At 35.9% G+C, this 25,155-nt stretch overlaps 1 protein-coding gene across 3 annotated transcripts in view; it reads right to left on the reverse strand.

Moving 5' to 3' along the window:
• Window positions 1-23,704, reverse strand: part of LOC114652192 (transducin-like enhancer protein 4) — a 194,357-nt gene extending 170,653 nt beyond the window's left edge. The window contains exons 1-4 of one of the 3 annotated variants that reach the window (XM_028802439.2): window positions 22,840-23,704; window positions 22,207-22,304; window positions 20,332-20,395; window positions 19,974-20,018 (exon numbers count right to left, since the gene is read on the reverse strand). In XM_028802439.2, coding sequence (XP_028658272.1) covers window positions 19,974-20,018; window positions 20,332-20,395; window positions 22,207-22,304; window positions 22,840-22,884 — 252 coding nt within the window. In that variant the 5' untranslated portion in view covers window positions 22,885-23,704. Of the gene's footprint in view, window positions 1-19,973; window positions 20,019-20,331; window positions 20,396-22,206; window positions 22,305-22,516; window positions 22,752-22,839 lie in introns of those variants that run through there. The other 2 variants (XM_028802438.2, XM_051928051.1) reach the window with 2 other exon arrangements.
• Window positions 23,705-25,155: the final 1,451 nt, after the last annotated feature.

Raw genomic sequence — 25,155 nt, forward strand, 5'->3', positions numbered from 1 at the left:
ACTTTCTATGTGCAGTGTTGCTGCTACAGCAGCCATACATTTTTAGCTACCCAAGGTAGCATTGTTTCACATTACTTCAGATAATTGGAGTTCAACACTGTACAATGTTGTGAAAAAAAGTATTTGGATTTACACAGCAAATGGTATTAGACCTTTAGACCAAATGCATTATTAAAGAAAGGGAACCTGAATTACGCTTCAGGTTAAGACAATGGTCTTTTATCTTACCATTGGTTAATCGGATGTATCAGAACTACTATGTAGCTAATTGAGTGCTTTTCTCTATACGATATTTGTATGCTTTTTAAAAAAACATAAGCTAATATTGGTTCATTGAAGTGCCTTACTCTAGAACATGCTAGATCCAATTGCCCAGGAGTAAAAAATTACTGCCACAGATCAGTTCCTGCATTTCCTAGAAACTAACCTTGTTAATGGTCACTGCAAAACACAAATTTTATAAGAAATTATATTCAATTGAATTGAAATTGAGGAAAGATGGGAATTTTAGGTATAAATTTCATCCTGTAGCACATCTTGTAAAAAATGGTATCTTCAATCAGATTTGAATGTAACACTTTAACTGTAATCTTGTACCATAAGAAAATTTTTTAGAGGATTCAGATCAAGGCACTACATTGAGGTTTACATAAAAATGCATGTCCATTGACAAGTTGCACATTTACATGGAAAATGCAATGAACTGAACGTTTTAATAGGGGTGCACAATTATGACAAAAATTAATAACTGACAAATATTGCAACAGATATTAAAATTGTGATTATTAATTTAACAGTACAATGAAAAATTCATGTTTTTGCCAACTGTATTTCCTGTATTCTCTTTTCAAAAACCACAGTACATCCATCATGGTTCAAGAAAGTATTTATGTCAGAGCATATAAGTTAGCATAACATTAATTAATAAACAAACAAAAAAAATCAGCTAATTTTGTTTTTCTAGATCACCACCAAATTTCAATCAAATCCAACAATGCATATTTGAAATGTTGGGGGTCTCCTAAATATTGATATATCAAAATGTCCATTCTTAGCAGATACCTAGTGCCCCAGATGTACCATCCTGCCAAACTTCAGCTTTTAAATTATACAGGAAATAGTGTTTTGTTGATGAGTGAATGAGTCAGCCTACTTTGCATTATACATCTGGCAAAAATTACCCTATAAACCTATGCTACATAAATTGAATATGGCCAAGTGCTAAACTTCATTTCTGTTTTAGGGTATGGCTCACTGAAGTATCTGTACCATTTTTACTTTCTCGTATATGAAGTATAGGTAAAGTATTGTAATCGATTTTGATAATCTCGATGTTTTAGATCTCCCTGCCTCTCTCATAGACGAAGTATAGGGAAGCACTAGAATCCTCCAAAAATTTCATTTTGAGATTAATTTGACGTTTTAGACCTCCCGGAGTCCAAAAATACCATTTTCAGAATTGTGTGTGTATATAAACACAATAACTTGAGTACGCTTTCACTTAAGTCAACCAAATTTTGCATACAAGTACAAATGCAAACTATCAACTTTTGGGCTTTTCCCGTTAACTGGAAGTGGTACTTTACCTTTTTATTCATGCAGCTGCAGAGTCCAATTTACTCAACTTTACTTTAATAATAATTTAATAAATTATTAATTTGATATTGATCGTTCTTTAACATACATAATATAACAATATAATCATTATCTTGTGGTTTTCTCCTCAAATATCCATCCCAATTTCTGAGTATACGAGAAAGTAGGGGAGACCACTCCAGATTTTTCAGCTTTGAACACAATATAACAGTAGTCTTTAAAAGTTCATTTTTGGACAATCTGTCAGCATGTCAGTACATTTTCACTTCTACCTCCAACTTACAGGGAAAATGTGGGAGTTGGTGGCAGGATTGTCACTCCAGCCACCTTAAAAAACCTCACACTATTCCAGTGTGGTGCAAAGGTGTCACCCACTGCGCTCGCGTTCCAGTCCATGTGGTTTGTTGTGTGGTTGGTGCAGCAATGCGCTATCAGCACACACACTCAACCTCTCCTCTCTGTACTCAGAGTTCATAAAAGAGGTACAAGAATGGGTGCTTGCACAAAGCCTGAACTTCATGAAAATTTCACTTTTTTTTTTTTAACCCTACTGAACACTGTACTCTAAAATTTGAAATACTTTACTCAGAACCCAAGTTCTACCATTGTTAAGTCTACATTATCCCAAAAGTGAATGAAAACTGAGAAAATAAGTTTAAAGATTCTGCTGCATTCTAATCTGACACATTCACATTGCTAAACAAGTACAGGGAGTGCACAACATGATCATGTTCACATTTTAATCTAAGTTTATTCAATTTTGTATAGCTTTTCTAGGGTTCTGCATATACAGCTGTATACATTATATTTGATATTTATAAATGTCGATATTAGTATACTTAAGTAATAGTTATGGAGCTACAGTCGGTCCCGCCCTATCCGCAGTTTGTCATCTGCAGTTTTGATCAACCCTCGGTTCCACTTTATCAGCCCTTGTGTTTGCTTCATGGGCATTTTTTGTACATCTATGGGGATTCCTACAACCATAAATCTGCGGATAAGATCGGCTGACCTGGACTTGAAGGCTATACCACAATTTTAAAGCATGTTACAGAAAGTACTTATTGTGCTTTTATTCTGTAACACAGTATAAAACATCTATTTTTCACTTGAACACAGCAGGTACCTTTAATAAAAAGCAACGGTTTAGCTGCTTGAAGGTTATTGAAATTTGTTCATGTAAACTTTTTTGCCTTGGTGTCAAATGAGTATCGAAAACAGTGAAATTTCTAGTATCGAGCAGAAGAATCCTATTATCATGACAACCCTACTTGTGAAGTTTATTGCAGGTAAAATTATTTTCCTGGCAAATTGTATTGAAGCAAATGTATTGTCATGCAAGACTTGATACCATGGAACAAGAAACTAGCCCAATAACAAAAATACGTAAATGCCAGATATGCCACATGGATCTACAGCATCACATATCTACTTTTAAATGACACTAACAGTAAATTTAAAAGGAATAATAGAAGTTATCACAGAAGACAAAAGGCAGAAAAACACATAGTATTACGAGCCAGCACACACAGTCTTTCACACCGTAAAATGCATGACCATGTTTTACATACAAAGTACACTTAGAAAATGATGCAGAGACAGATCATATCATCCATCCATCCATCCATTTTCTAACCCGCTGAATCCGAACACAGGGTCACAAGGGTCTGCTGGAGCCAATCCCAGCCAACACAGGGCACAAGGCAGGAAACCATACCGGGCAGGGTGCCAACCCACCGCAGGACACACACAAACTCACCCACACACCAAGCACACACTAGGGCCAATTTAGAATCACCAATCCACCTAACCTGCATGTCTTTGGACTGTGGGAGGAAACCGGAGCGCCCGGAGGAAACCCACGCAGACACGGGGAGAACATGCAAACTCCACGCAGGGTGGACCCAGGAAGCAAACCTGGGTCTCCTAACTGCGAGGCAGCAGCGCTACCACTGCGCCACCGTGCCGCCCGATCATATCATACACACTAGCAAATATAATTAAATTAAGTCATATGTACAGTAAACACAGACTTCAGGCAATTTGCAAAGATGCAATACAGTTTTAAAACTGGGTACAGAAATAGTTACAACTCCTTATGAATATAACACAACACACAAAAAATAATAAACTGCTATATAAATAAGTAATTCAGTTTTGGTATATCATTTTGCTTTTTGGAGAAAATGGTAAAGTGAGGACTACTCCATGAACCATTCCATTTTTGTTGCAAAATTATAATGGAAGACATGGTTAAAATGTTAAATTTTAAATATCATATAATTGTATCATATAGCAGCATATGACACGATTTGTACATTTGCCCAAATACAAACATCTTAAAGGAGATAAGATACCTGCATGAAAATGCAATAATCATTGTATTAATGACTTTCCCCACTTTTTAGTTGAACAGATATGTTGTAAAATACTATTTTTTCTTTTTTTCATTTTTTCATTCACCATAATTCCAATATGTAATGAACACAGCTGTGTGAATTTGTTTGGGTTTCTACAATGCAGAAAGAGAAACTGGTATTGTTAAGTTAGACCCTTGTGTATATCTAATGTAGCCTTGCCTCGTGCACATATCATAATCATATCCCAGTAAGGCTTACCAAGAATAAGTTCACACTTAAAATTGACTAGTTCCTAAAAAAGTAAGAAAAAACAAACAAATAATGTGCAAAAATACTACTGTCACCAAAACAAATACTACCTAACTCCCTGTAAATGTAACATAAAACAGATAAAAATGACATAGGTGCTTTAATAAATCCAATTCCAGCTCGCTCTCTCTATTTTTAATGTGATATATCCATTGTGTTACCAAAGCTACTACCAGACAGAACTGTTCAAAATAACATGCTATAGTGTATGAGAAAGATGAAATATCTTGAAACAGCTGATTGCAGATGTTGTACTACTGCTTAGTGACCACAGCATTTGTAATAAAAAAAAAAAACAAAAAAAACAGTAAGAAAAACGCACTAAAATGGCACTTGGGACACCTAACTTAAGACAGCACAGTCAATAAATGAGCTGCAATTATGAAAATTGCCCACAGCTTACCTATACATTACAAATTAATACACAATGAATTGAATATTGCATCATGTGGGATTTGTTGCCTTAAAACAATCCACTAACACTTTAACAGCCTGTTGCATGATGATCTCCTATATCAAGATGATGGAATATACTTTTAAATTCTTAAATAAACTGGCAAATTATCAAATACAGATAAGAGATGTGTGCAGCACTGGAGGAAAAAAGCACCAATGGAATAAATCTTGACATACTATCAAAAGCAGGTAAAATATGCCAGTGCTGATATCAGTGGGGTTTTATGTCCAATTAACCACTTTTGTTTATACAATTAACACTGCATTATTTCAGATTCACATTTCTTACTAATACTGCCAGTGAAATTTGCAGACCACCAGTAAACATTGTCAAATACTTTATTTTAATATATTCTTTGTGAAAAGCAAGATCAGTTTATTAATTCAATAACAGGAAAAAGCGGATTCGAGTAATTTTAAATTTAACATGAGACATTGACAAAGAAGCAGAAGAAGCATCAATGATGTGGACAAATAAAAAAAAAAAAAAAAAGTTAAGTACACAAGAGATGCAAAACTAGTATTTTTGGAAACCTCAGAAGGCAGCTGTTTATAGATCTTATAGGTAAGGTAACAGAATGCATATATTTTATAAAAAAAATAAACTTTACAAGATTATTTTTATGGAACTCGTTTCACATAACATTGCATTCAATGCTGCATTCACTCTGTGTGACACTTAAGTGTCAATGTCTTCTGCCCCAGCTGAACAATAAATTAAAATTAACTGAAAAAAATAGATTTGTACAGATATAAGGAAATAGATGTTTATGTGTGGGTGATATTAAATGCACATTACTGGTATAAAATTTTATGAAAAGAGTATCTGATGCTATACTCAAGAAGGATAAACAATTACTATTGCTGAGCCAAATTAAAATTAAAACACACACACTCTTTGGCTTTGCTGCTATCTACTTTGTAAAACAGATTGAGATATTGCTCTGTTGGCATAAACATGATTCCACATATCAAAATTGTTTATATACAAGTGCTAGTCATTTCACAATGTTGCCTGTGTAGATACAGGGTCAAAAATGGTTTGTACCTATATATTAGTATGAACATTTATGTAGAATATTCAATCCAAAATAAAAGCTACAAATTGTCATTAACAATAAATGTAATCGAGGCGATTTATAAATAAAAAAAAAACAACAAAAAAAAAAAACTTAAAACTCATAGAACAAATTTATAAACTCTTTTGGCAACATGAACGCAAGGCTGTACATAACCAATAAAATTATGCCCCCTCAAAACAGATCATAGTAATCAAACACAACATACACAGGATTTATGAATTAACACCATGTACTTTGAAATGGAATAGTAAAATATCACTGTATCACTTAAATTACTAAGAAAAAGTACACCATTCGGAAATTGTCTCCAGAACTGTTTAGTCCAGTAAGATGCCTTAAATATTCAGTTTTACTTTGTACATGAAAACCATAAGGGCAAATGCTTGCTTTGGAAAACTTATCTACACCAATAAATCATCCAGATACTACATTAGAAAGAGTATGTACCTCTTTGTGCTTTGAATATTGTGTGGCATCTTTCAACTATTTACTGTCTGAAAAAAAACAAAAAAACAAGTGTACTGTATTGCTTGAATAACAATGTAGATAGATCTTGTTATAAATGTATGCAGCCATAATAGGCTTTGGATCCCCACAACCATTAACTGGAGTACAAGGGTGGAAAATGCACTAATGAACTGAATCTGACCTAATTAGATTATCATTTCTTACCAGTGCATGGCCATATATCTTTCCGTAAGCATTTCAAAGCTTAAATCACTGACTTTCCTCAATTTAAACCGTTTATTTGAACTTTCAGTCTAGATGCACCTCCCCTCCCCATTTTATATGTTAATTATTCTTTCTAAAGCATTGTATTCCTTTACCTGTTCCCATGATTGATGAAGCAGTATAATACTTGCTAAATTCATTCAAATTATTATTCATTAAATTAAAATTTCTGTAACTGTGGTCATATGAAATTACATTTTGCAAAGTTTAAGATTTCTTCCTCAATAACTAAATTAATAGCATCTTTAAATAAGGGTGGCATTTTCTCTTAAACTTTCAATACAGGGGTGGTACGGTGGAGCAGTGGTAGCGCTGCTGCCTCGTAGTAGAGAGACCTGGGTTTACTTCCCGGGTCATCCTTGTGTGGAGTTTGCATGTTCTCCCAGTGTCTGTGTGGGTTTCCTCTGGGTGCTCCGGTTTCCTCCCACAGTCCAAAGACATGCATGTTAGGTGCATTGGTGTTCCTAGTGTGTGCTTGGTGTGAAGGTGTGTGTGCCCTAAGGTTGGTTGGCACCCTGCCCAGGGTTTGTTCCTGCCTTGTACCCTGTGCTGGCTGGGATTGGCTCCAGCAGACCCCCGTGACCCTGTGTTAGGATATAGCGGGCTGGAAAATGACTGACGGACTTTCAATACAGCCTGCAAGTACTGTACTATTCACAGAAAATAAGACAAAGCCTCAGAATGTCAACAGGCTGGTAGCAGATCACACGGTTTTTCAATAAGCATAAAAATGAAGTTATTTCACAACTATTTTTTTAAAAGAGCTTTTACATTTCTTTTCTGTAGCCTTTCTGCCATTTAAAGAGAAACATGCATACCAGCCTAAAAAAGATTATCTAAAAATACAAGAATTACTTTGAAAGAAAAAGCAAATCTCTTTTCACAGCATTAAATTTACCAGCAAAATTATTAAACTAAGGTTATGACTTAATTGAGAAACATACAGTAGAATAATGCACCACAAGCACAATACATTAGAACAGTTTCAAATATTAGGATTACCATCCAAAGTAGACTTCACATTGTTACAATTCTATATATACATGTTTTATTCACAAATTTACCATAAAAGTTTGCTTTAACTTTTGATATTCCGTCCACAAGAAACTGCAGATACTAAAGACTACAGATAATTAACACTGAAACAAGATAATCTAGGCAATAATGCCTCTGGCAGAACAGTTAAAACAATATCATTCCACATTATCACAAAAACCACAAACTACTAGTTTTGCCACATATGTGTCAGAGTATTGATGGAGTAGTGTAGTATCCCAAAAAACACAGTTCTCATACCTCTAACCACACAACTCCGACACTCCAACACTTTTTCATGTATTATTACAATTTGATTCACAGTGTATGTTTTTGGACACCGATAATCAGAAAAATACAAATCCACGTAAAAGTAAAAACTAAACTCTATACATTGGTAATTGTCAAAAACCTATCAAACGAAAAATAACTGACTGTCTAAGTATTTGCATTCTTCAAGTCAGTATGTAGAAGAGGCATCTTTGGTAACAATATTCAACCTTGAGTCTGTGTGAATAGGTCTGTATTAGCTGTGCACATCCAGACACTGCAATTTTTTTCTCTCCATACATCTTTGAAAAATCTGTTAAATGTTACACTGATGGCAAACAGCTATTTTCAAGTCCAACCACAAATTCTCAATTGCACGGAGGTATGCACTTAGCCCAGTTTGCAATAAACAAATCAAACAAGAACATTTTTTTTTAAATTATTGATTTTATTGAAAAATCACACAACATTCCATACAAATAGATCAATTTTTACAAAAATAGGATAGAAAACAAATCAACCCCCCCCCCCCCTTCCAAACTAGAACAATTTAAACAGCTCAACAAAACTAGTATTACAAGTGGTTTCTGCACATTCAACACAAAATGCCACTTTTATTGACTACTGCAGTCTTAAAATTATTCAACCCCCTGAATTGAATCCCCCATATGAGCATACATTTGCAAATCAGGTATTGTCTCAAGCACAACTGATACAACTACTCAAGGGCTTCACTAGTTGCATCAGGTGTACTTGAGATAGAACACATCAAATACTTGGACTGGCAAAGGGTGCACTCACAATGAGGTTTGATTGCAGGTTAGAAATATGGGTAAGTCAAGAGAATTGTCCAAAACATTAAGAGATCATTGTCTGGCACAAACAAGGAAAAAGGATATAAAAAGATACCAAAGGCACGGAAAGTTCCTAAAGATGTTAGACGCACAGTTTGCAAATTCAAAGTGAATGGAACACTGGCTACACTACCTGGATGTGGCAGAAAGTGGAAGCTTTCAACAGCTGCCACCAGATTTCTGAGGTGCCAGGGGGTCAAAGACCCTCGGGTAACTGCAAAAGGACCTGCAGCAAAACCTGGTGGCAGCAGGCACTGAGGTTTCAGTTCCCAGAATAAGGCACATACTAAATGCTGAGGGTCTCCATGCCTGAACTCCAATAAGTACACCACTACTGACAAAAAGCACAAAAAAAAGTCAGTTCCAATATGCTCAAAACCATATAAATAATGTGGAGATAAAACTGGAACTTTTTGGGCTTATGGCTATGTCTGGAGGAGGTACAATGAAGTATAAACCCCATTTCCAAAAAAGTTGGGGCACTTTCTAAAAATGCAATAAAAAGTAAAATCTGTAATTTGGTAAAACACTTGAACTTTTATTTAAGGGGCAAAATGATAAAGAAATGATTTTCAGTGTTTTGACTGATAAGGCTAATTCTGTTTGTTAAACAAATTTAGAAATTTAGAGGCAAAAATAAGCCTGTAAAGGTTATAAAAGTAACATTCTGTAAGGTTCCTCAATTAGCAGGTTAACTTGGTAACAGGTGTGGTTATAATGATTGGGTATAAAAGAAGCATCCACCAAAGGCTCAGTTTCTGCAAGCAAAGATGAGTCATGGTTCACCAATTTGAGAGAGAATTATCTGTCAATTTAAAAACAATGTTTCTCAGCACAGAATGGCAAAGAATTTACTGTAGGTCTGTCACCATCCACAAATAATAACATTATAAAAATATTCACTGAGTCAGGAGGAATGTTTACAAGCCTTAAGTTTTACTCTGTTGGCTCTCTCTCTCTCTCTCTCTCTGAAGTGGGGGGTCGACTGGTTTTCAATCATATCTTTTGTAAATATTGATCTATTTGTATGGAATAATTACAATAAAATTAAAAAAAAAGAAAAAAAAAAGGTCATGTGGAGGGCAAGATAGATTCAATCAAGTATCAAGAAATCCTAGGAGAAAACTGTCATCTGTGAGGAAGCTGAAGCTCGAGTGTCACTGGACATTCCAACAGGAGAATGATCCCAAGCATACCTCAAAGACCATCAAGGCTTGTTTTCAGAAAAAGCCCTTTACGATTCTAGCATGCCCATCACAGTCGCTTGACTTGAACCCCACAGAAAATCTCTGGTGGGATTTGAGGAAGGTGGCTGAAGCATGCAAACCGAAGAATATTAGTGAGGTGGAGACCACTGCCCATGAGAAATGGACCAAGATTCCTCAAGAATGCTGCCAGAAGCTGATGTCTGTATATGCATCATATTTGCAGCAGGTCATGAGAGGAAAAGGATTCTCTACCAAGTATTAAAGATGCTTGTCATGAAGGGGTTGAATAATTTTGAGACTGAAGGTGTCATTAAAAGGAGCATCTTGTGCTGAATGTGGAGAAAATACTTGCAATATTAGTTGTGTTGAGCTATTTAAAATGATTCTTGTTTGATTTGTTTATTGAAAACAGTTGAAAGTTTACATTTTGGCAATAAACCTTATTTACAATGGGGGTGGAATAATTTTGAGTGCAATTATACCAATAATAAAATAAACACACACACACACAAAGTGGATTTAGAAAGTATTCAGACTACTTCACGTTTTCACTTTTGCCATTATGGGTTTTTGAGTATAGACTGTTGAGCAAAAATGTATCTACCGGTATTTAAAATTAAATTTTAGAATTGAAATTTAACCATCTGAAGTCCAGTGAATAACCTAAAAATAGTACAAAGGTAAGCAGTCAACTGCCAATGATAAGAAAAACAAAAAAAAAGTTATTTTTGTAGCTTTTGGTGACCTACTATTTTCAGAGTTAAACAAAAAAGAATTTTTCGGGTAACAAGTACTGGGTTAAGGACAGATTTTCTGCAGCAAAGGAAGTTAATTAAGCCTTGAAAGATGATGCAAAACAACTGTTGCAAACATCATCATTTTTGTTATTACATATAAATCCTCCAACTGTGTTGCTACACCCTTTGAAACATCATTTGGACAATTTTGCACTGCATATGCCAACCATAATGAAAGGCAATTAAAGAAGGGAGACCATTATAACCCTTAAAAGTGAAGTATTTCCTTTATAAAAACTACAAAGAAAGCCAAAGATGTCAGTGAGTACATTTTCTTACACCATTCAAAGAAACTTGGAAACTGGAGGAAATTTTTACAGGAATGGGTCTAGCAGACTCAACAGAGCAGGTGTCTGTAGAAAGCAATTTACAATTAAGGTTCTGAAACAATGAACTATCATTGTCATAAAACAATATGACAACTTTGTCGAACACATTCACCATGACGTGACAATCCCTATTAAAAATTATATTTGAACAATAATTACACTTCTTGACTTTGTGGGTATTTAACATGAAAAAAATCTGGAAAAAAGTGAGGCCCAGAACCATGCCAACACAGGGAGAATAGGTCACAGAGAAATGTCAGAGCTAGGAATCTAAAAAATAGGTACAGATGTGCAAATAATTTCACCCCTAGGGATAAAAACACCACTATATAAAATGGAAAATATCCTTATATATAAATGTAGTGTACTGTATGCATGATCCAATAATAATTTAAGTGGCTGTATCTCATTTCACAAACAGAGCCGATAGCCAGGCAAAACATTATTGTAATTGTAGGATATGTGTGCTTCAGATAAATATATACATATACACATTATATACACATACAGTACATATATTTTTTTTTTTATTTACTAGTAGAAGAGACTCTGACTGTGTAGATCCCAGGACTCACTGTGAGGCAACATCAAGAACAGAAAGGCAGCTGTACAGCTTTGCAGAAATGACAACATAGAGATGAGCTGTTAGAGCTCCAAAGGGGAAAGAGTCAGAAATATGAAGTAAAAATGGTTCTGTAAATCAACTAGTTTTGTCTAAAAATAGGACATATACCTTTTTAAACTACACATTTTATTATGGTATATCTTCACATGAACGCTTTCCAAAAATTATTCTTTAAAAACTGCTGCTTAAACTGAATTCTGATTAAAGCAAGATAAAACTTGTCAATGCTATTTAGACATGGAGAAATATTTCCCAAAACTATAATACCCTAAATGAGGGTGGATTTTCCTCTAATATCCAAAAAACACATGGGTTAGATTAATTTGTGATTCTACACTGGCTTTGTAGGAGTGAATGATGATGTCTGTACAGGTGTGCCCTGTAATAGATTTGGCCAGGGACACCAACCTTGATAAGCCAGCTAGAAAATGGATGGAATAAAAGCTAGGATGGATGGTTAAATAACAGCAATGAAGTGTAGTCCAAATCCTGTAAACCAAAATTTAGGCTCAAAATCAATAATTAATTTTAGACATGCTTAAATATTCTTCTGAGTACTTGCCAATTACATCATGTGAGGCAGCTCGGTGCAAGTAAAAAATAAAGAAAACCACAGCATGGGCAGGAAGCAAGCTGAAGTGTAAAACCACATCTGAAGCTGTATTGCAACAGTAAAGCTAGTTACAGACTTGCTTCTTAGTGGCTAAAATGTTTGGAATTAAGCTATGAAAAAACAAAACGTTACTGTGCTGCTAGGAATCACATAAGGCCAAACCCAGCTGCAGGATGGGAAAAGAGCCCCACACAAATCACACGCTCTATGGTCAAAGAAACTGCTAATGAAAGGAAGGGAAAAAAAAACCTGTATTTTGCTCATTTCGTCAGGGTGTCTTGATGACAGACATCTAACCACAGTTTTGCAAAAGCTGTATTTGTACAGCTGACGTTTAAAGCTTTTAAAGGTGATGACCAAGGCTGTGGTTTACCAAAGCTATACAATCTGCTTTCGTAAATACTACTGTAACCTTTTTTTTTTTTCTGTCATTTGGTCTGGCTTAAAGGCCAAACCTTAGTCGCCACCCTGTAAGTTCAAAGAATTTCTGGGTGGAGATGAAGCATCTGATCACTGGATGATAAGTAATTAGATGACACTTTATTAATCTGTTAAACAATCCTAATCCTAAAGCAAAACCATTGGAATGTGGTGGTTGTCTACATGCCTGTGTGTTGCAAAGTTTGTTTTTGTAAGACAAAGAGATTCTGGTTTCCTAAGTGGGTTAAAATATTTACAGTAGTGGCTAGAACTTACAGGGCCATATATTTATGTTTACATAAGGACTATGTAAATTGTAAGATAATTATTAGGTATTTTCCCCTCCTCCATAAATAAAAAAGAAAATATCTATAATTGGAATTTAAACTCTGCAAAATGTAGATATTCTTAGTTCATATTGTTGATGCCATACACCGATTAGCCACAATATTAAAACCACTTTCTAATACTGTGTCGCCCTCGTGTCACCAAAACAGCTGTGACCCGTCAAGTTATGGACTCCTCATGGCCTCCACGGGTGTCCTGTGGTATCTGGCACCATATCCTTTAAGTTGCAAGGCTGGAACTCCATGGATGAGACTGGTTTTTGCAACACATCCCACAGATGTTTGATTAGATTGAGATCTGGGGATTTCAGAGATCAAGTGAGTACCTTTAATTCCTTTTCATGTTCTTCGAATCATTCCTGAACAATTTTTGCAGTGGCAAGACGCATTATCCTGCTGAAATAGGCCAATGCCATCAGGGGATATCATTGCCATGAAGAGGTATACCTTGTCTGCAACAATCTTTAGATAGCTGATATGTATTACAACATCCACATGCCAGTACCCAAAATTTTCCAGCAGAACATTGCCCAGAGCATCACACTGCCTCCATCGGCTTGGCTTCTTGCCATAGTGCATCCTGCTACCATCTCTTCACCAGGTAAACAATGTACACGCACCTCATGATTTAAAAGAAAGCGTGAACCATCAGATTTGGCCATGTTCTTCCATTGCTCCATGGTCCAATTTTGACACACGTGCTCACTGTGGCGCTTTTGGCATTGGACAGCGATCAGCATTGGCAGTCTAATGGATCTGTGGCTTTACAGCAAGATGTAATGTACTGTATCCCCGGACACCTCTCTCTCATAGACTGCATTATATTTCTCAGCAATTTATGCAACAGCAGATCCTCTGTGGGATCAGACCAGAGGGGCTAGCCTTCGTTCCCTACACCCATCAAGCTTGGGGGCCCATGACCCTGTTGCCAGTTCACCGGTTGTCCTTCCTTGGACCATCTTAGATAGGTATAAACTGCTGCATACCAGGAACACCCCATAAGACCTGCCATTTTGGAAATGCTCTGAGCCAGTTGTCCAGGCATCACAATTTAGCCCTGGTAAAGTCACTTAGATTCTTGTGCTTGCATATTTTTCCTGTTATCAACACATCTCCTTCAATAACTTACGGCCTATTATACCTCAACCCTTGACGGGTGCCATTGTAACAAGATATTCAATGTTATTTATTTCACCTGTCATTGGTTATAAATGCTGTGGCTAACTGGTATACTGGAAAGAAAAAAAAAAACCCCACTCCATCCTTGATATATCTTGGTACAATGAAATGTCAACTAGAATACCATTTGAATACACAGTAGCTATATTAAGTCTTCAAGAAAAGTAAATCGTGGCACAATGCAAAATCATTATCTTTTGTTTAACTGTTAAACACACTATTCAGTGTCAAACGGACTTTGAATCAACACAGACAATCTCTCTGCCCACTACAAAGTTCCAAATATATGCTTAAAAGGTACAACATTCCAACACACACACAACATTGTTTCATCATTGAAACTGGGTGGAAACATCTTAAGATTTTGTGAAAGTAAAAATTTCCCCTTGGGACTAATAAAGTACTATTTATCTATTGATGCTAACAAGATACAGCTGGGTCTAGGTTAAGGTTTTCAAAATCATTACGGGAACTTTAGTAAAAGATATCAACCTTTTTCAATTTAGCCGTTAACATACCACAATATTTTAATAATGTCATTACTGAAAGAATAGAATTTTGAAGCAAAATTCACAATGGCATACTTGATGGGTAATTTTCATAAACCTATTTATTATAGGCAAGGTTCTTAAAAGAACTTTGCAGCAATCAAAATGGCATGAAGCTCAGATACACTATTCCCCATAAATATCTGAATGGACTATACTCAGTATATGAACACTGGAAAACAGAGATCAATACTAAAGTAATCCATAAGCAATGACTGATGAGAATTGACTACAAAATTGTTCAGCCTCAAATAGTTAGTCAATCTTCATTTTATATATACAGCTGTATAGTGTAACCTTTGCTTTAAAAGTGCTCAGAAAGTAATTAATAATATTACCATTCACATGAAAAGCATGCTTTGTCTTATCCTTCACTTTTCAATGCTTTATCTGGATTCAGCACAAGACAGTATAAAAATTCACAGTTAAAAAAGCCACTTGTGTGAACCAACATATCCATTTGAAGGTAACTGAAAACTCAAGAGTAAACTATACCAGATGGGGTGAATTAAATAAAATTATCAGAAAAATTAAGAGAGTCAATCCTCCTGGCATAAGCAATGGAGAGAAAAAGACTCGTAGAAAATGCTACTGAAAATCAGTTTGTACTAAACTAACAGGGAATGAAATGCTAAAATTGTTTTAAAGTGTATTCATCTATTCATTATCTAATCTTCTTAATATTTATTTAGTTTAACTAGATGGGGTAAAAACAATGATGATTACTGGCAAATAATCTAGAAAAGACTAGCACAAATACCAAAGCAGTCCTCTGGGTTACACTTGTTTTTCCGTTTGGTGCCACAATACTGCTTACTTTGACACTCTATAAAGCAAATAACAATGCAAGATGCATCAACACCAACACTGATCCACTGCATTAATTTTTCAAACATTTCAAAACAATTCATTACATGGTTAACTAGTAGCTTGATAATTTATTGTGTAATGTTGCATGCACATTAGTTCAACAGTGCAAAAATGGCAACATCTTCAAAATAAAACAAAATGCTAATCAGCTTTAAAATAATTACAAAATTAAAATATATGACATGATTACTACCCAATGAGATAATGCTAATCACTCTGCAAAGACATTCATTTGATCTGTACAAGCATGAACAGTCGATCACTTCTTCCTTAACTTTTGCTATCATTCCAAATTACTTATTTTATTAGTTCTCACAACTTAATTATTCTAAGCTTCCTTAGTAGCTAACATCTCCGGTTTCATTTATTTACACATTAGCTCTGCCCTCCTTTTGGCAAATCCAGTCTATTCCCTGTACCACGTAAGGCCTTTTATCTGCCCTGGACAGCATTTTCTCAAATAGATGAAGTAGATGCCGATTGATTTGCTGTCTAGCGTGGTAAATTAATAGCAACAAATTGCTGAGGGCCTCCATCTCACTGCTCCACCATGGTTCGGCAGTTTTGCTTTATTTGCTCCATGATGGGCAGCAGTCAGGCCTCTTCAAGTCAATTTCACCTTAACAACCTGCAATACGTTTCAATGGTGAAAATAGAGCCGTTCCTTGTAAGTCAGAAATCAATACTCCTATTGCCCTTAGAAAATGCTAAACAAGCAGTATTGGCAATCCACTTGGTACTAGAGGGTATCAGATATAATGCAAATCCATACTGCTTGCCTCCTCTTAGTTATTACAGTTTGCTAAAAGGGTTCCTAATGCCATTTATCATCATTTACGATCGACTGGTACAGCTGCGACTATGATATCCCATCAGCCAGCCAAGCCCTTTCATTTCAGTTCAATTAATATTTCAGTATTTCTGCCATACTGCATGTCTTGTAATGCAATTTACATTACTTGGAATGGAGTGTTAAGGAGAAAGATACTGAAATATGTAAACAACCTTATTTTAAAGGCTGATAAAATGTGTATAAAAAAAAGATTGCCCAAACAAGTTTCTTTGTAATAGAAAAAAAAAAAAAAAAGAAAAACCACCTAAACATAACCAAATACACAGCAGGCTCACTTAAAAATTTAAAAGTCTTAAAAATTATTACAATCTGCAATATATTTTTTAATCAAAGTCCTTTTTTATTTTACCCAACAGCACAAGATTACATTAATATATTACATTGATACTCTTCACATGTGTTAAAGATTTTTGCATTTTTATAAGTATATGAATGAAAATGAAGTACATTAGTCAACTTGCTTGTTTTAACAAGTAAAAAAAAAATTCTACAGCTGAGACAAAAAAAAAAGTTCTCAAAATGTCACTTACATTATTGTTATTATTATTATTATTTTTAAAACTAGAATAGGTTTCCCACACCACTTTTTTTTATCTGATGTAAGCAATGAGAGGTCTGACCTCCAATAACAAATGACATTTGCATGTTGATAATTGTTTGCCTCTTATCAACTTTTTCTGTCAAAAAGTAAATCATAAATAGTACAAGAAGTCTGAAAGAAAACTTCCACATAAAAACATACCACCCCAATCTAATTCGGTATTATCTGTTTAATTTTCTGAATTACGAAGTCAATGCTCTACTACAGACATCAGTGGTAATGACTCCAAGAAATTTCAGTTTCACACAAAACACACCAGAAAAATAGATATCTAAACTAATATAATATGAACGATCTGGCCACAAACACCCGTAAGATGACAGAGAATTTATCAGAAGAATAGTTACAAAGTATCAAGTATCAGGTTCGACAATTACTTGCTTACCTCCAGTGATTAGACTGCCCTCTTCCTGGACATCCAACCTCTTCCCCACAAACACACACACCCACCCTTGGGACAAAAATCTAATAAGTGAATAAGCCTAACTTGATCTCCACAACTAGGCCTGCTTGTGCTGCAGGGCAATCTCCCTGCATTACTGCCTGTTTCCCATTACAAGGGCAGCCAAACAGTAAAGCAACCAAGATTGTCTGCCTAAGAAAGCAAATAAAGACAGATATGCCTCTGTGCTCAGGAAGAAACAGGAGGTGGAAAGTCAACATATATTTCACACACACACAGACAATCTACATTTGTTTTCTTCCTCAGTTAATTTTTTATTTTTCTCTCCCACAATCAAGATATGGAAATTTTAAAAAACAGCTTTAGATGACCTTATAACAGAGGCAGAATTCATATAAATTCTTTATGTAATAAGATTATTATGACAAGGAACTGAGTAATGACTGTACAAACAGCAAAGCCATGTGCAGCTGATAAACCATACTGATACATATTTGAATGAGGACATTAACTCCAATAATGTGCGTAACATCGCCCGATAATGATCTACTCCTTTGCTAAAAGCATTCAATAGACGTATTGCAGCAGACCGAATGAAACTGCTTAAATAAGAAACACACATCTATATGGGGGTGGGGTGGGGGGCAACAACTAGTAGATAACATATCACAGATTGCTTAAGTTGCCTGCCAAGTATCTTTGGTCATACTGAAGTATTACATTTCATTTTTCCTTTTTCACACTTTTCAAGGGCAAAGAAGCAAGGCACAAGTAACAGGGGGTATAAAAAAAAAAAAAAAAAAAAAAAAAGAATTTTTAAGACGAAGACCACCAGAAAAAAGTGCCACACACGTAGCATGAACACGGTAACAAAATTCACCTAATAAAAAAGCTAAAATTACATTACATACATTAGTTGAAATATATGTGCAAAATGTTCACATTTTCTGTTCAATATACACAAACAAAAACATTTGTATGCAAATAGTACATCTAGAACTACCCATATTTTAATAATGGAATTAAATAATGTTTTTGAAACAAAGTCTGAATCATTTTTAGAAAATATTCACACATTAAACATTGCACTGAACATGACGTCAAATATAGTATTTCAAGTATGATGTCCTATTGGTACAACACCAAAAGTAAATGAACAATTGCTACAGTGCACATAAAAAAAAAAAGCGTGATTCCATTAAATTGGAATATCTTCCGTTCAGCAGCCTCACAGTATGCTGAATACTACCAAATCAAACAGCAACTCAAAAAACAAGTTCTTATTTCAAAAATCAAGTATACTGAAATCATAATTACCTCAAACTATAGTCCTATTTATATTTGTTTGCTGCAAATAAAGCATGTTTTCTTTATGAAAATAAAATGACTGCACACACTACTTGCATTGATAATATGTACTGTATAAAGAATGCTTACACATCTCATGCTGCCGCATAGGGCACATAAGAAATATCATGCACTTAATGTGCCAAAAGAAAAACAGAGCTATCTACAGTAGACTAATGTAAATGCAGTAAAACAAGTTATCTTCAGAATTATGAATGAAATACAGAAAAAATAAGCATTTCAAATACAAGAACATAGCCATATACAGCAGCAAATCAGGTCCATTGTACAGATCCCTACATTTTGCATTCGTAGGCTGATGAAAACAAATGATCACCCTGTGAGTAGCAGAGGTCAGCAGTTGCCGTTTCATGCATTCAGCCCCAGAGAGTGCTAGCAGGGCATGTGGAAACCCATCTATTTTCCCTGCTGGGAATAGCAAAGCTTCACCAATCACTGTTCCATTTTGCTGATCTTCAGCCTGAACTAATGACCAGTCAGTGTGAAGTAACGATTTGATTCTCATTACCTTCTCCTCCTATCAGGATTCTCTTGCCATTTTTTTTTGTGATGGGGAAAGGCATCCACAATTTCCTGATTAGTCCCTGCTTAACTAGAGCCAAGGGACACAAAGTACAATTTAAGCCTAATGACTTCTTCAGATGTACAGCAGGCTAACAAGGTAGCCAAGAACAGAAGTAACATTTTGTATATTTTTTTCTCAATAAATAAAAAAGGTAAAAGATTGGTTTCTTCAGAAATCACAATTCATTCAATTTAATAAATGTCAGAATCAAGAAATAAATTAACCAAACGTACTAATGCAAAAAAAAAAAAAAAAACCTTGTAGTTTGCGTGTTGTCACTTAAAGTATTTGCCTATCAGAAAAACAGAGACAGCGACTTATCTATCAGTTTCATTTCAGACATTACCTACTATATAAAACCTGCAAGAACACATGTTCAGTATTCTGAAGAATCCAAAAAAGAAAACGGAACAACTTTCATCACAATCACACCTTAAAGGAACTGAAATTAAAAAAAAATGCAAGGTAGTGAAGCAAAAAAAAAAAAAAAAAAAAAAAAAAGTAACTGAATGGAGCGTAAATATAGCTGCATCAAAAAGGAATAATCATTTACCTGTTTGTGCATCTCTATATTCAGACCATAGGACATCTCATAGTACTGAAAGGTAAATGAAAATTAAGATTGCTTTAGTCAAAAAAATGGGTATAAAGTTTAAAGTGCAAAAAATTTATAATAGTAAGAGTGCACACAAACATACAGCATTGTGCCTAAGCAAAAACATTACTAAAAGTAAAAAAGTTATTAGGAAAAGAAATTATGAGACTGAACAATCCTTTTGCTGATGCTTTCCTTACAAAAGATTTGGCATTACATAAAACCCTCAGCTGGGAAAGAAAGAAAAAAAAAAACACTAGATCATATACACAACTATCCTAAAACAAAATCTTAATAATTTATGCAGTCTTCTTACCATGACATAATGCCTCTGCATCTCTGTTTTCTCACTGGCTAGTTTTTCACATTCAAGTTTCAAACTGGTTAGAATTTGAGAGAGAGAAGGTTAGGGCTATAAATTAAAAAAAAAAAAAAAACACACACACACACACTCCCATTAAAGAAACACAAAGTACCCAGCATTGGAACTGTTAAAAAATTGTACCATTCAATTTATATTTAAAACTGAATCAAACTGAAGGAATTTAGCGGCATCAGTTACAAGCGATATACTTAAATTTTAACACTTCTTATAAGGCCTGCAGACAAAATACGGATTGAATATTTTTTATCTTGCTGTTTAAATGTATGCTTGTTTTTCTCTAATTAGAACAATCCTGTTTGCCAGAAGCTACATAAATGGTCTTTGTGGAAGGAATATGTATAAGTGTTTAATTAAAAACTGAATTGCTTTTAGCTACAGAAGTACTTTTAAACAGAAGTATTTGAATATATGGACATTTACCCCCCAAAAAAGACACTAAAAACCTCCTGGCATATTAACTGCATGATTTATTAATAAGAATAATAATCATTATTTCCTAGTGTGCACTTTTTAAAAGCCACTGTTTCAAGCACTTTGCAAAATACATTCCATACAGGTTCTACTCTTGATGTTCCTTTTACACCAGTTTTTGCTATTTTTTTATTTAAATAGACATAATTAACATTATAGGAACAAAGCATTATAAAATTGTACATTTATAAAAAAAAAAAACGTACGTATTTATGAGAAGACTAATATTACATTTACATACACACACAAACATACTGTGCGTATATATATGAACATATGCATACACGCAATAACATACAAGAAAACGTTCTGAAAGCCGCCTAACACAATCAAATGCCAGGAGTAGGGGTCAGGAATACGAATTATTATAAACACACATACACCCACCCACCATCCACATATACATAAACATGCAAACTGCATTCCCTGCACTAGATTATGAGGGCTTGGAAAATTTGAATCTATACACTATATAACCAAACACATATCAATACATATACACATACTGTACATACATACACATATTATAAACACACACATTATATAGACACGCGCGCATATCAATACATGCACGTTTACAGAACACATATTTTACCTTGCCTAAGTAAAAATAAAGAAAATATTTTCAATCAATAGCTCGTCACTGATTAACACGAAACAGTCATAAAAGCTTGATGACGGACCCGTCTGCACAATTCTGCGCTGACGACATGACCGTCCATCATAAACAAGGTATACACACTGATGATTTTCGTAACAACTTGCACCTCAATAGAACCAAAATAAATTGTCACTACACAGTTAGTATATTGCGGGTATACAATTGTACCTAAAAAGTTGAAGAGGTGCTCTCTAAAACGCGCCAAGATTATTTTAAAACACTGCTGTTACTGTTGTCACTTACTCAAGAAACACCGAATAATAATGTTAAAAACAACGGCTACAACAAACCGTCACGTGTAAATGGAATTAACATCATAAAAATACTGGCAAAAATTGCACACTTTTAAATCATGAGCAGATCATACGGTCTTACACAGGAACTTGCCTGGCTGCTTAATAAAGAAAACGCCCCGTATGGATGGAGCGTCAACATTTGTGACACTAAACTTCAAATCAAAATACTGTATTGATGCAGGAAGAAACTGAATTCAACCGAAAGGGGACACTTTTTTCTTTTTAAAGCGTGAAAGTGCCCTATTCTGGAAGGTAGCCACTTGACCAACTACTATCTGGCTAAAGGCAAGAGGACTGGCGGAGAAACAAAAATTAACTCCCATCATCATATCATGTAATAACAACAAATAATAATGAGATTGTGCTGCAAAACTTTACCTGTGATATTGAGCCTGCAAGAACTGAAACTCCTCTTTTATCCTATCACAGGACTCCGATATGGTGAATTTAAAGGGCTGGGCAGGTTGGTGGGGAGCCTAAAAAAAGATTAAAAAAAAAAAAAAAAAAAAGATAAGCATCGTACATTTCAAGTGAGACAAGTGAAGGGAGGGAGGGGTTTACACAGCGGAGGTTATGAAAGAGGCGTTGTACAAACAAATCACCCCGCAAGCCCGGTGGAAACGCAGAACGAGGCGACCCTCGGGTTAACAAACTGGAGTGAAGCTTTAATGGGCTATAAACCACGGACCGGGGAACTGAAAAGCGGCTGGCAAAATCAAAGTAATTTCTGAAGATCTGGCAGGTGGCTGCCGTGCTGGATCACTCGCCGTTCCTGAACACATTTTCTTCGAGCTGCTTTACTGCTGGCACACGTAGCGACACCCCAAGTAGACATAGCTAACAAGCAAACTGCCGAGGAGACAACGAAAGCGGGATTCCACGCGAGGCGATAGCAATACGATACTAACTAGAGCCGCCTCGCCTCCGCCGGGATCACGCAAGAGTCTGACCGCTTTTGTTGTATTCGGTGCCCTCCCCAACCCCCCCGCCCCCTTTCCATTTTTCACTTACTGGGTGTCTGGCTTGGGGGTACATCTTGCTCAGATCTCGAATCATCAAAATGGTATTTAATCCTTCCACGATATGCCAAAAAAAAAAATCTGAGATAAGAAGAAAAGGGGGAGGTGAGAAAATAACTTGTACGTTATTCACGCAAATTCAATACCACGTAGCTCATTTACACCCTGAAGAGAATAAGCGAGAGAAAGCAGATTTAACAAGTAGTATTTCCTCCAACTACTGTTTGGTACAATTGAAGCAGTTTATATCCCTTCCCAGAGACATTCCTGCCGTTTGTATAGGATTTCGGTGACGAGGAAGTATCGGAGTTGCAAATTAAAACAAGATTCTCTCTTCGCAACTCGGTTCGACTTAAAACGTCACCGCCTAGTAAATGTAGAGAAAAATCCAACAGGAATCCTGGCTAAGTTTCATACACATGCTGAGAAAGTATCCGGATCACGTTCCTGAAGATTTACGTTGATATTTGTTCTCCTTTACCACGTTCTTAGAAGTCTCTTTCTTCTTGCTTTGACATGCTTTATTTTGCGCTTATTTCGCCTTGTCTTGCTTCGAAGAAAAGATTTTCCGACGGTCAAAGCTTCCTTGAGAAATGTATCACTTTCTCTTTTTGCACATTTTGCGTTATAAACCATCAAAATCCAAACGGAGAGAGAAGAAGCGTCTACAAAGTGCTCCGTCGACAGATCTAACAACAAGCCTTCTGTAGTGACTTCTTTGACCAAATTTAGCAGCAGCGAATCACTGAAATTCTGATAGATAGATAGATATATTTACAACAAACCAGCAAGCACCGTCAAACGTTTTTGGGTAATGTAGTCGTTTTACAATTTTCTTGCTTCCGTTTCTCGCTTTATTATGATTCCGCGAGAACTACAACATCCGTACATCCACGCGAGCAGGAAAGCTTGAGACAGGCAGTTTAGAGGCGAGGCCGGTATTAAAAGAGAATCGTTGTGATTGGCCATCGACAGAGACTCCTCCCACCACTCGCGACCACTCTTGCACTAACTGCCAATTACAGACAAAGGGTTGGGTTTCCAGGTACTGACCCACGTGGAGCACTGACGTTTACGACACAATTCACCAATAGAAGATAGACTTGTCGCTCCGCCTAGCGAAGAACTCCCCTCCCACTTAATGACGTTCTGTAAGGCCAGTGAGCGAACAGGAGGACGTTTGTTCTGCTGTCAATCAAAGTAACGTGGGGTTATTTCTCTCGCTTGTAGTGGAAACGACAAGTGGAATCTCTCCCATTTTGTTTCGTCTGTCCTTTGCCGACTACTAACACCGTTCGGAATTCTGGTTAATTAGGGTTGAATGTCCCCTTAAAGAGACAGTATCGCCTTTTATCAGATAATTCAGAGGCACCAGAAGAACGGAGCAAAGGAACACCTATAGTATCATAATGACAGCGTAACGATAAATAAGCATTCATTTGAATCGCCTTTACTATATAATTTGATGACACACTAGCTAAAATACTCTCAATAAATACAAAAAAGTCAATATACAATTTTCACACACCATGTCTATTCCCCAAAACTAGAAGTACGATTAAGAAAATATACGCACACTTGGTTGTTATCTTTTTATTATTGGGTTGTGAAGTTGAAAGCACGCCCTCCAAGCTAATCAATCGCATAGCTACTCAACTGTATCGCTCTGTTTATAAATTATTTGTGGGCACGGTAACAACACATCCCCACGATTAACGAACTGAGATTTTTTAGAAACAGAGTCATGTATTTCAGACATCAAAAGAGATTCCCTGACACTTCTACCAAAATTGTCGTGCTGCTCGTCAGAGGCGCTGCTTAAAAGGTTCGATCGCCTGCAAAATAACAGTGTAACCAAGGTTAGTGTCCCAGGGAGTGTGCACTGTATCAGAAGAGTGTGAGGGCTAGCTATACATTGCAGGGATTTAGTTTCCACTTGAATGCCTGAATGACCGCGATGTTCAAACACAGTGCTTCACAGATTCATCCTCTGTAAGTGGCGTTTTGACGGCTTGTCATGGACCTAGGCTGAGTGCGCTCGTCTTTTGGGACTTCCGAAAATGTCCTATCGTATCAATTCAGAACCCTTTCAGGGCTGCACAGTGGGCTCATCGCAGATCTCTAAAGGACATTGCTTTCTTTATTTATTCCTTTATAATGCCTTGTAAGATGATTTAAAAACCCTTTCAACGCAAAATGCAGTCATCTGTAATCGCGATATGATGGAGCAGTTCTTTGTCAAAAGACCGGCGGCAGTTACTACCGGATGATTCAAACCACAAAGGATTTAATTTTATCATTAGTGTTT

This window comes from Erpetoichthys calabaricus, chromosome 5 (genome assembly GCF_900747795.2).
Source record: "Erpetoichthys calabaricus chromosome 5, fErpCal1.3, whole genome shotgun sequence".
Classification (NCBI taxonomy): Eukaryota; Metazoa; Chordata; class Cladistia; order Polypteriformes; family Polypteridae; genus Erpetoichthys; species Erpetoichthys calabaricus.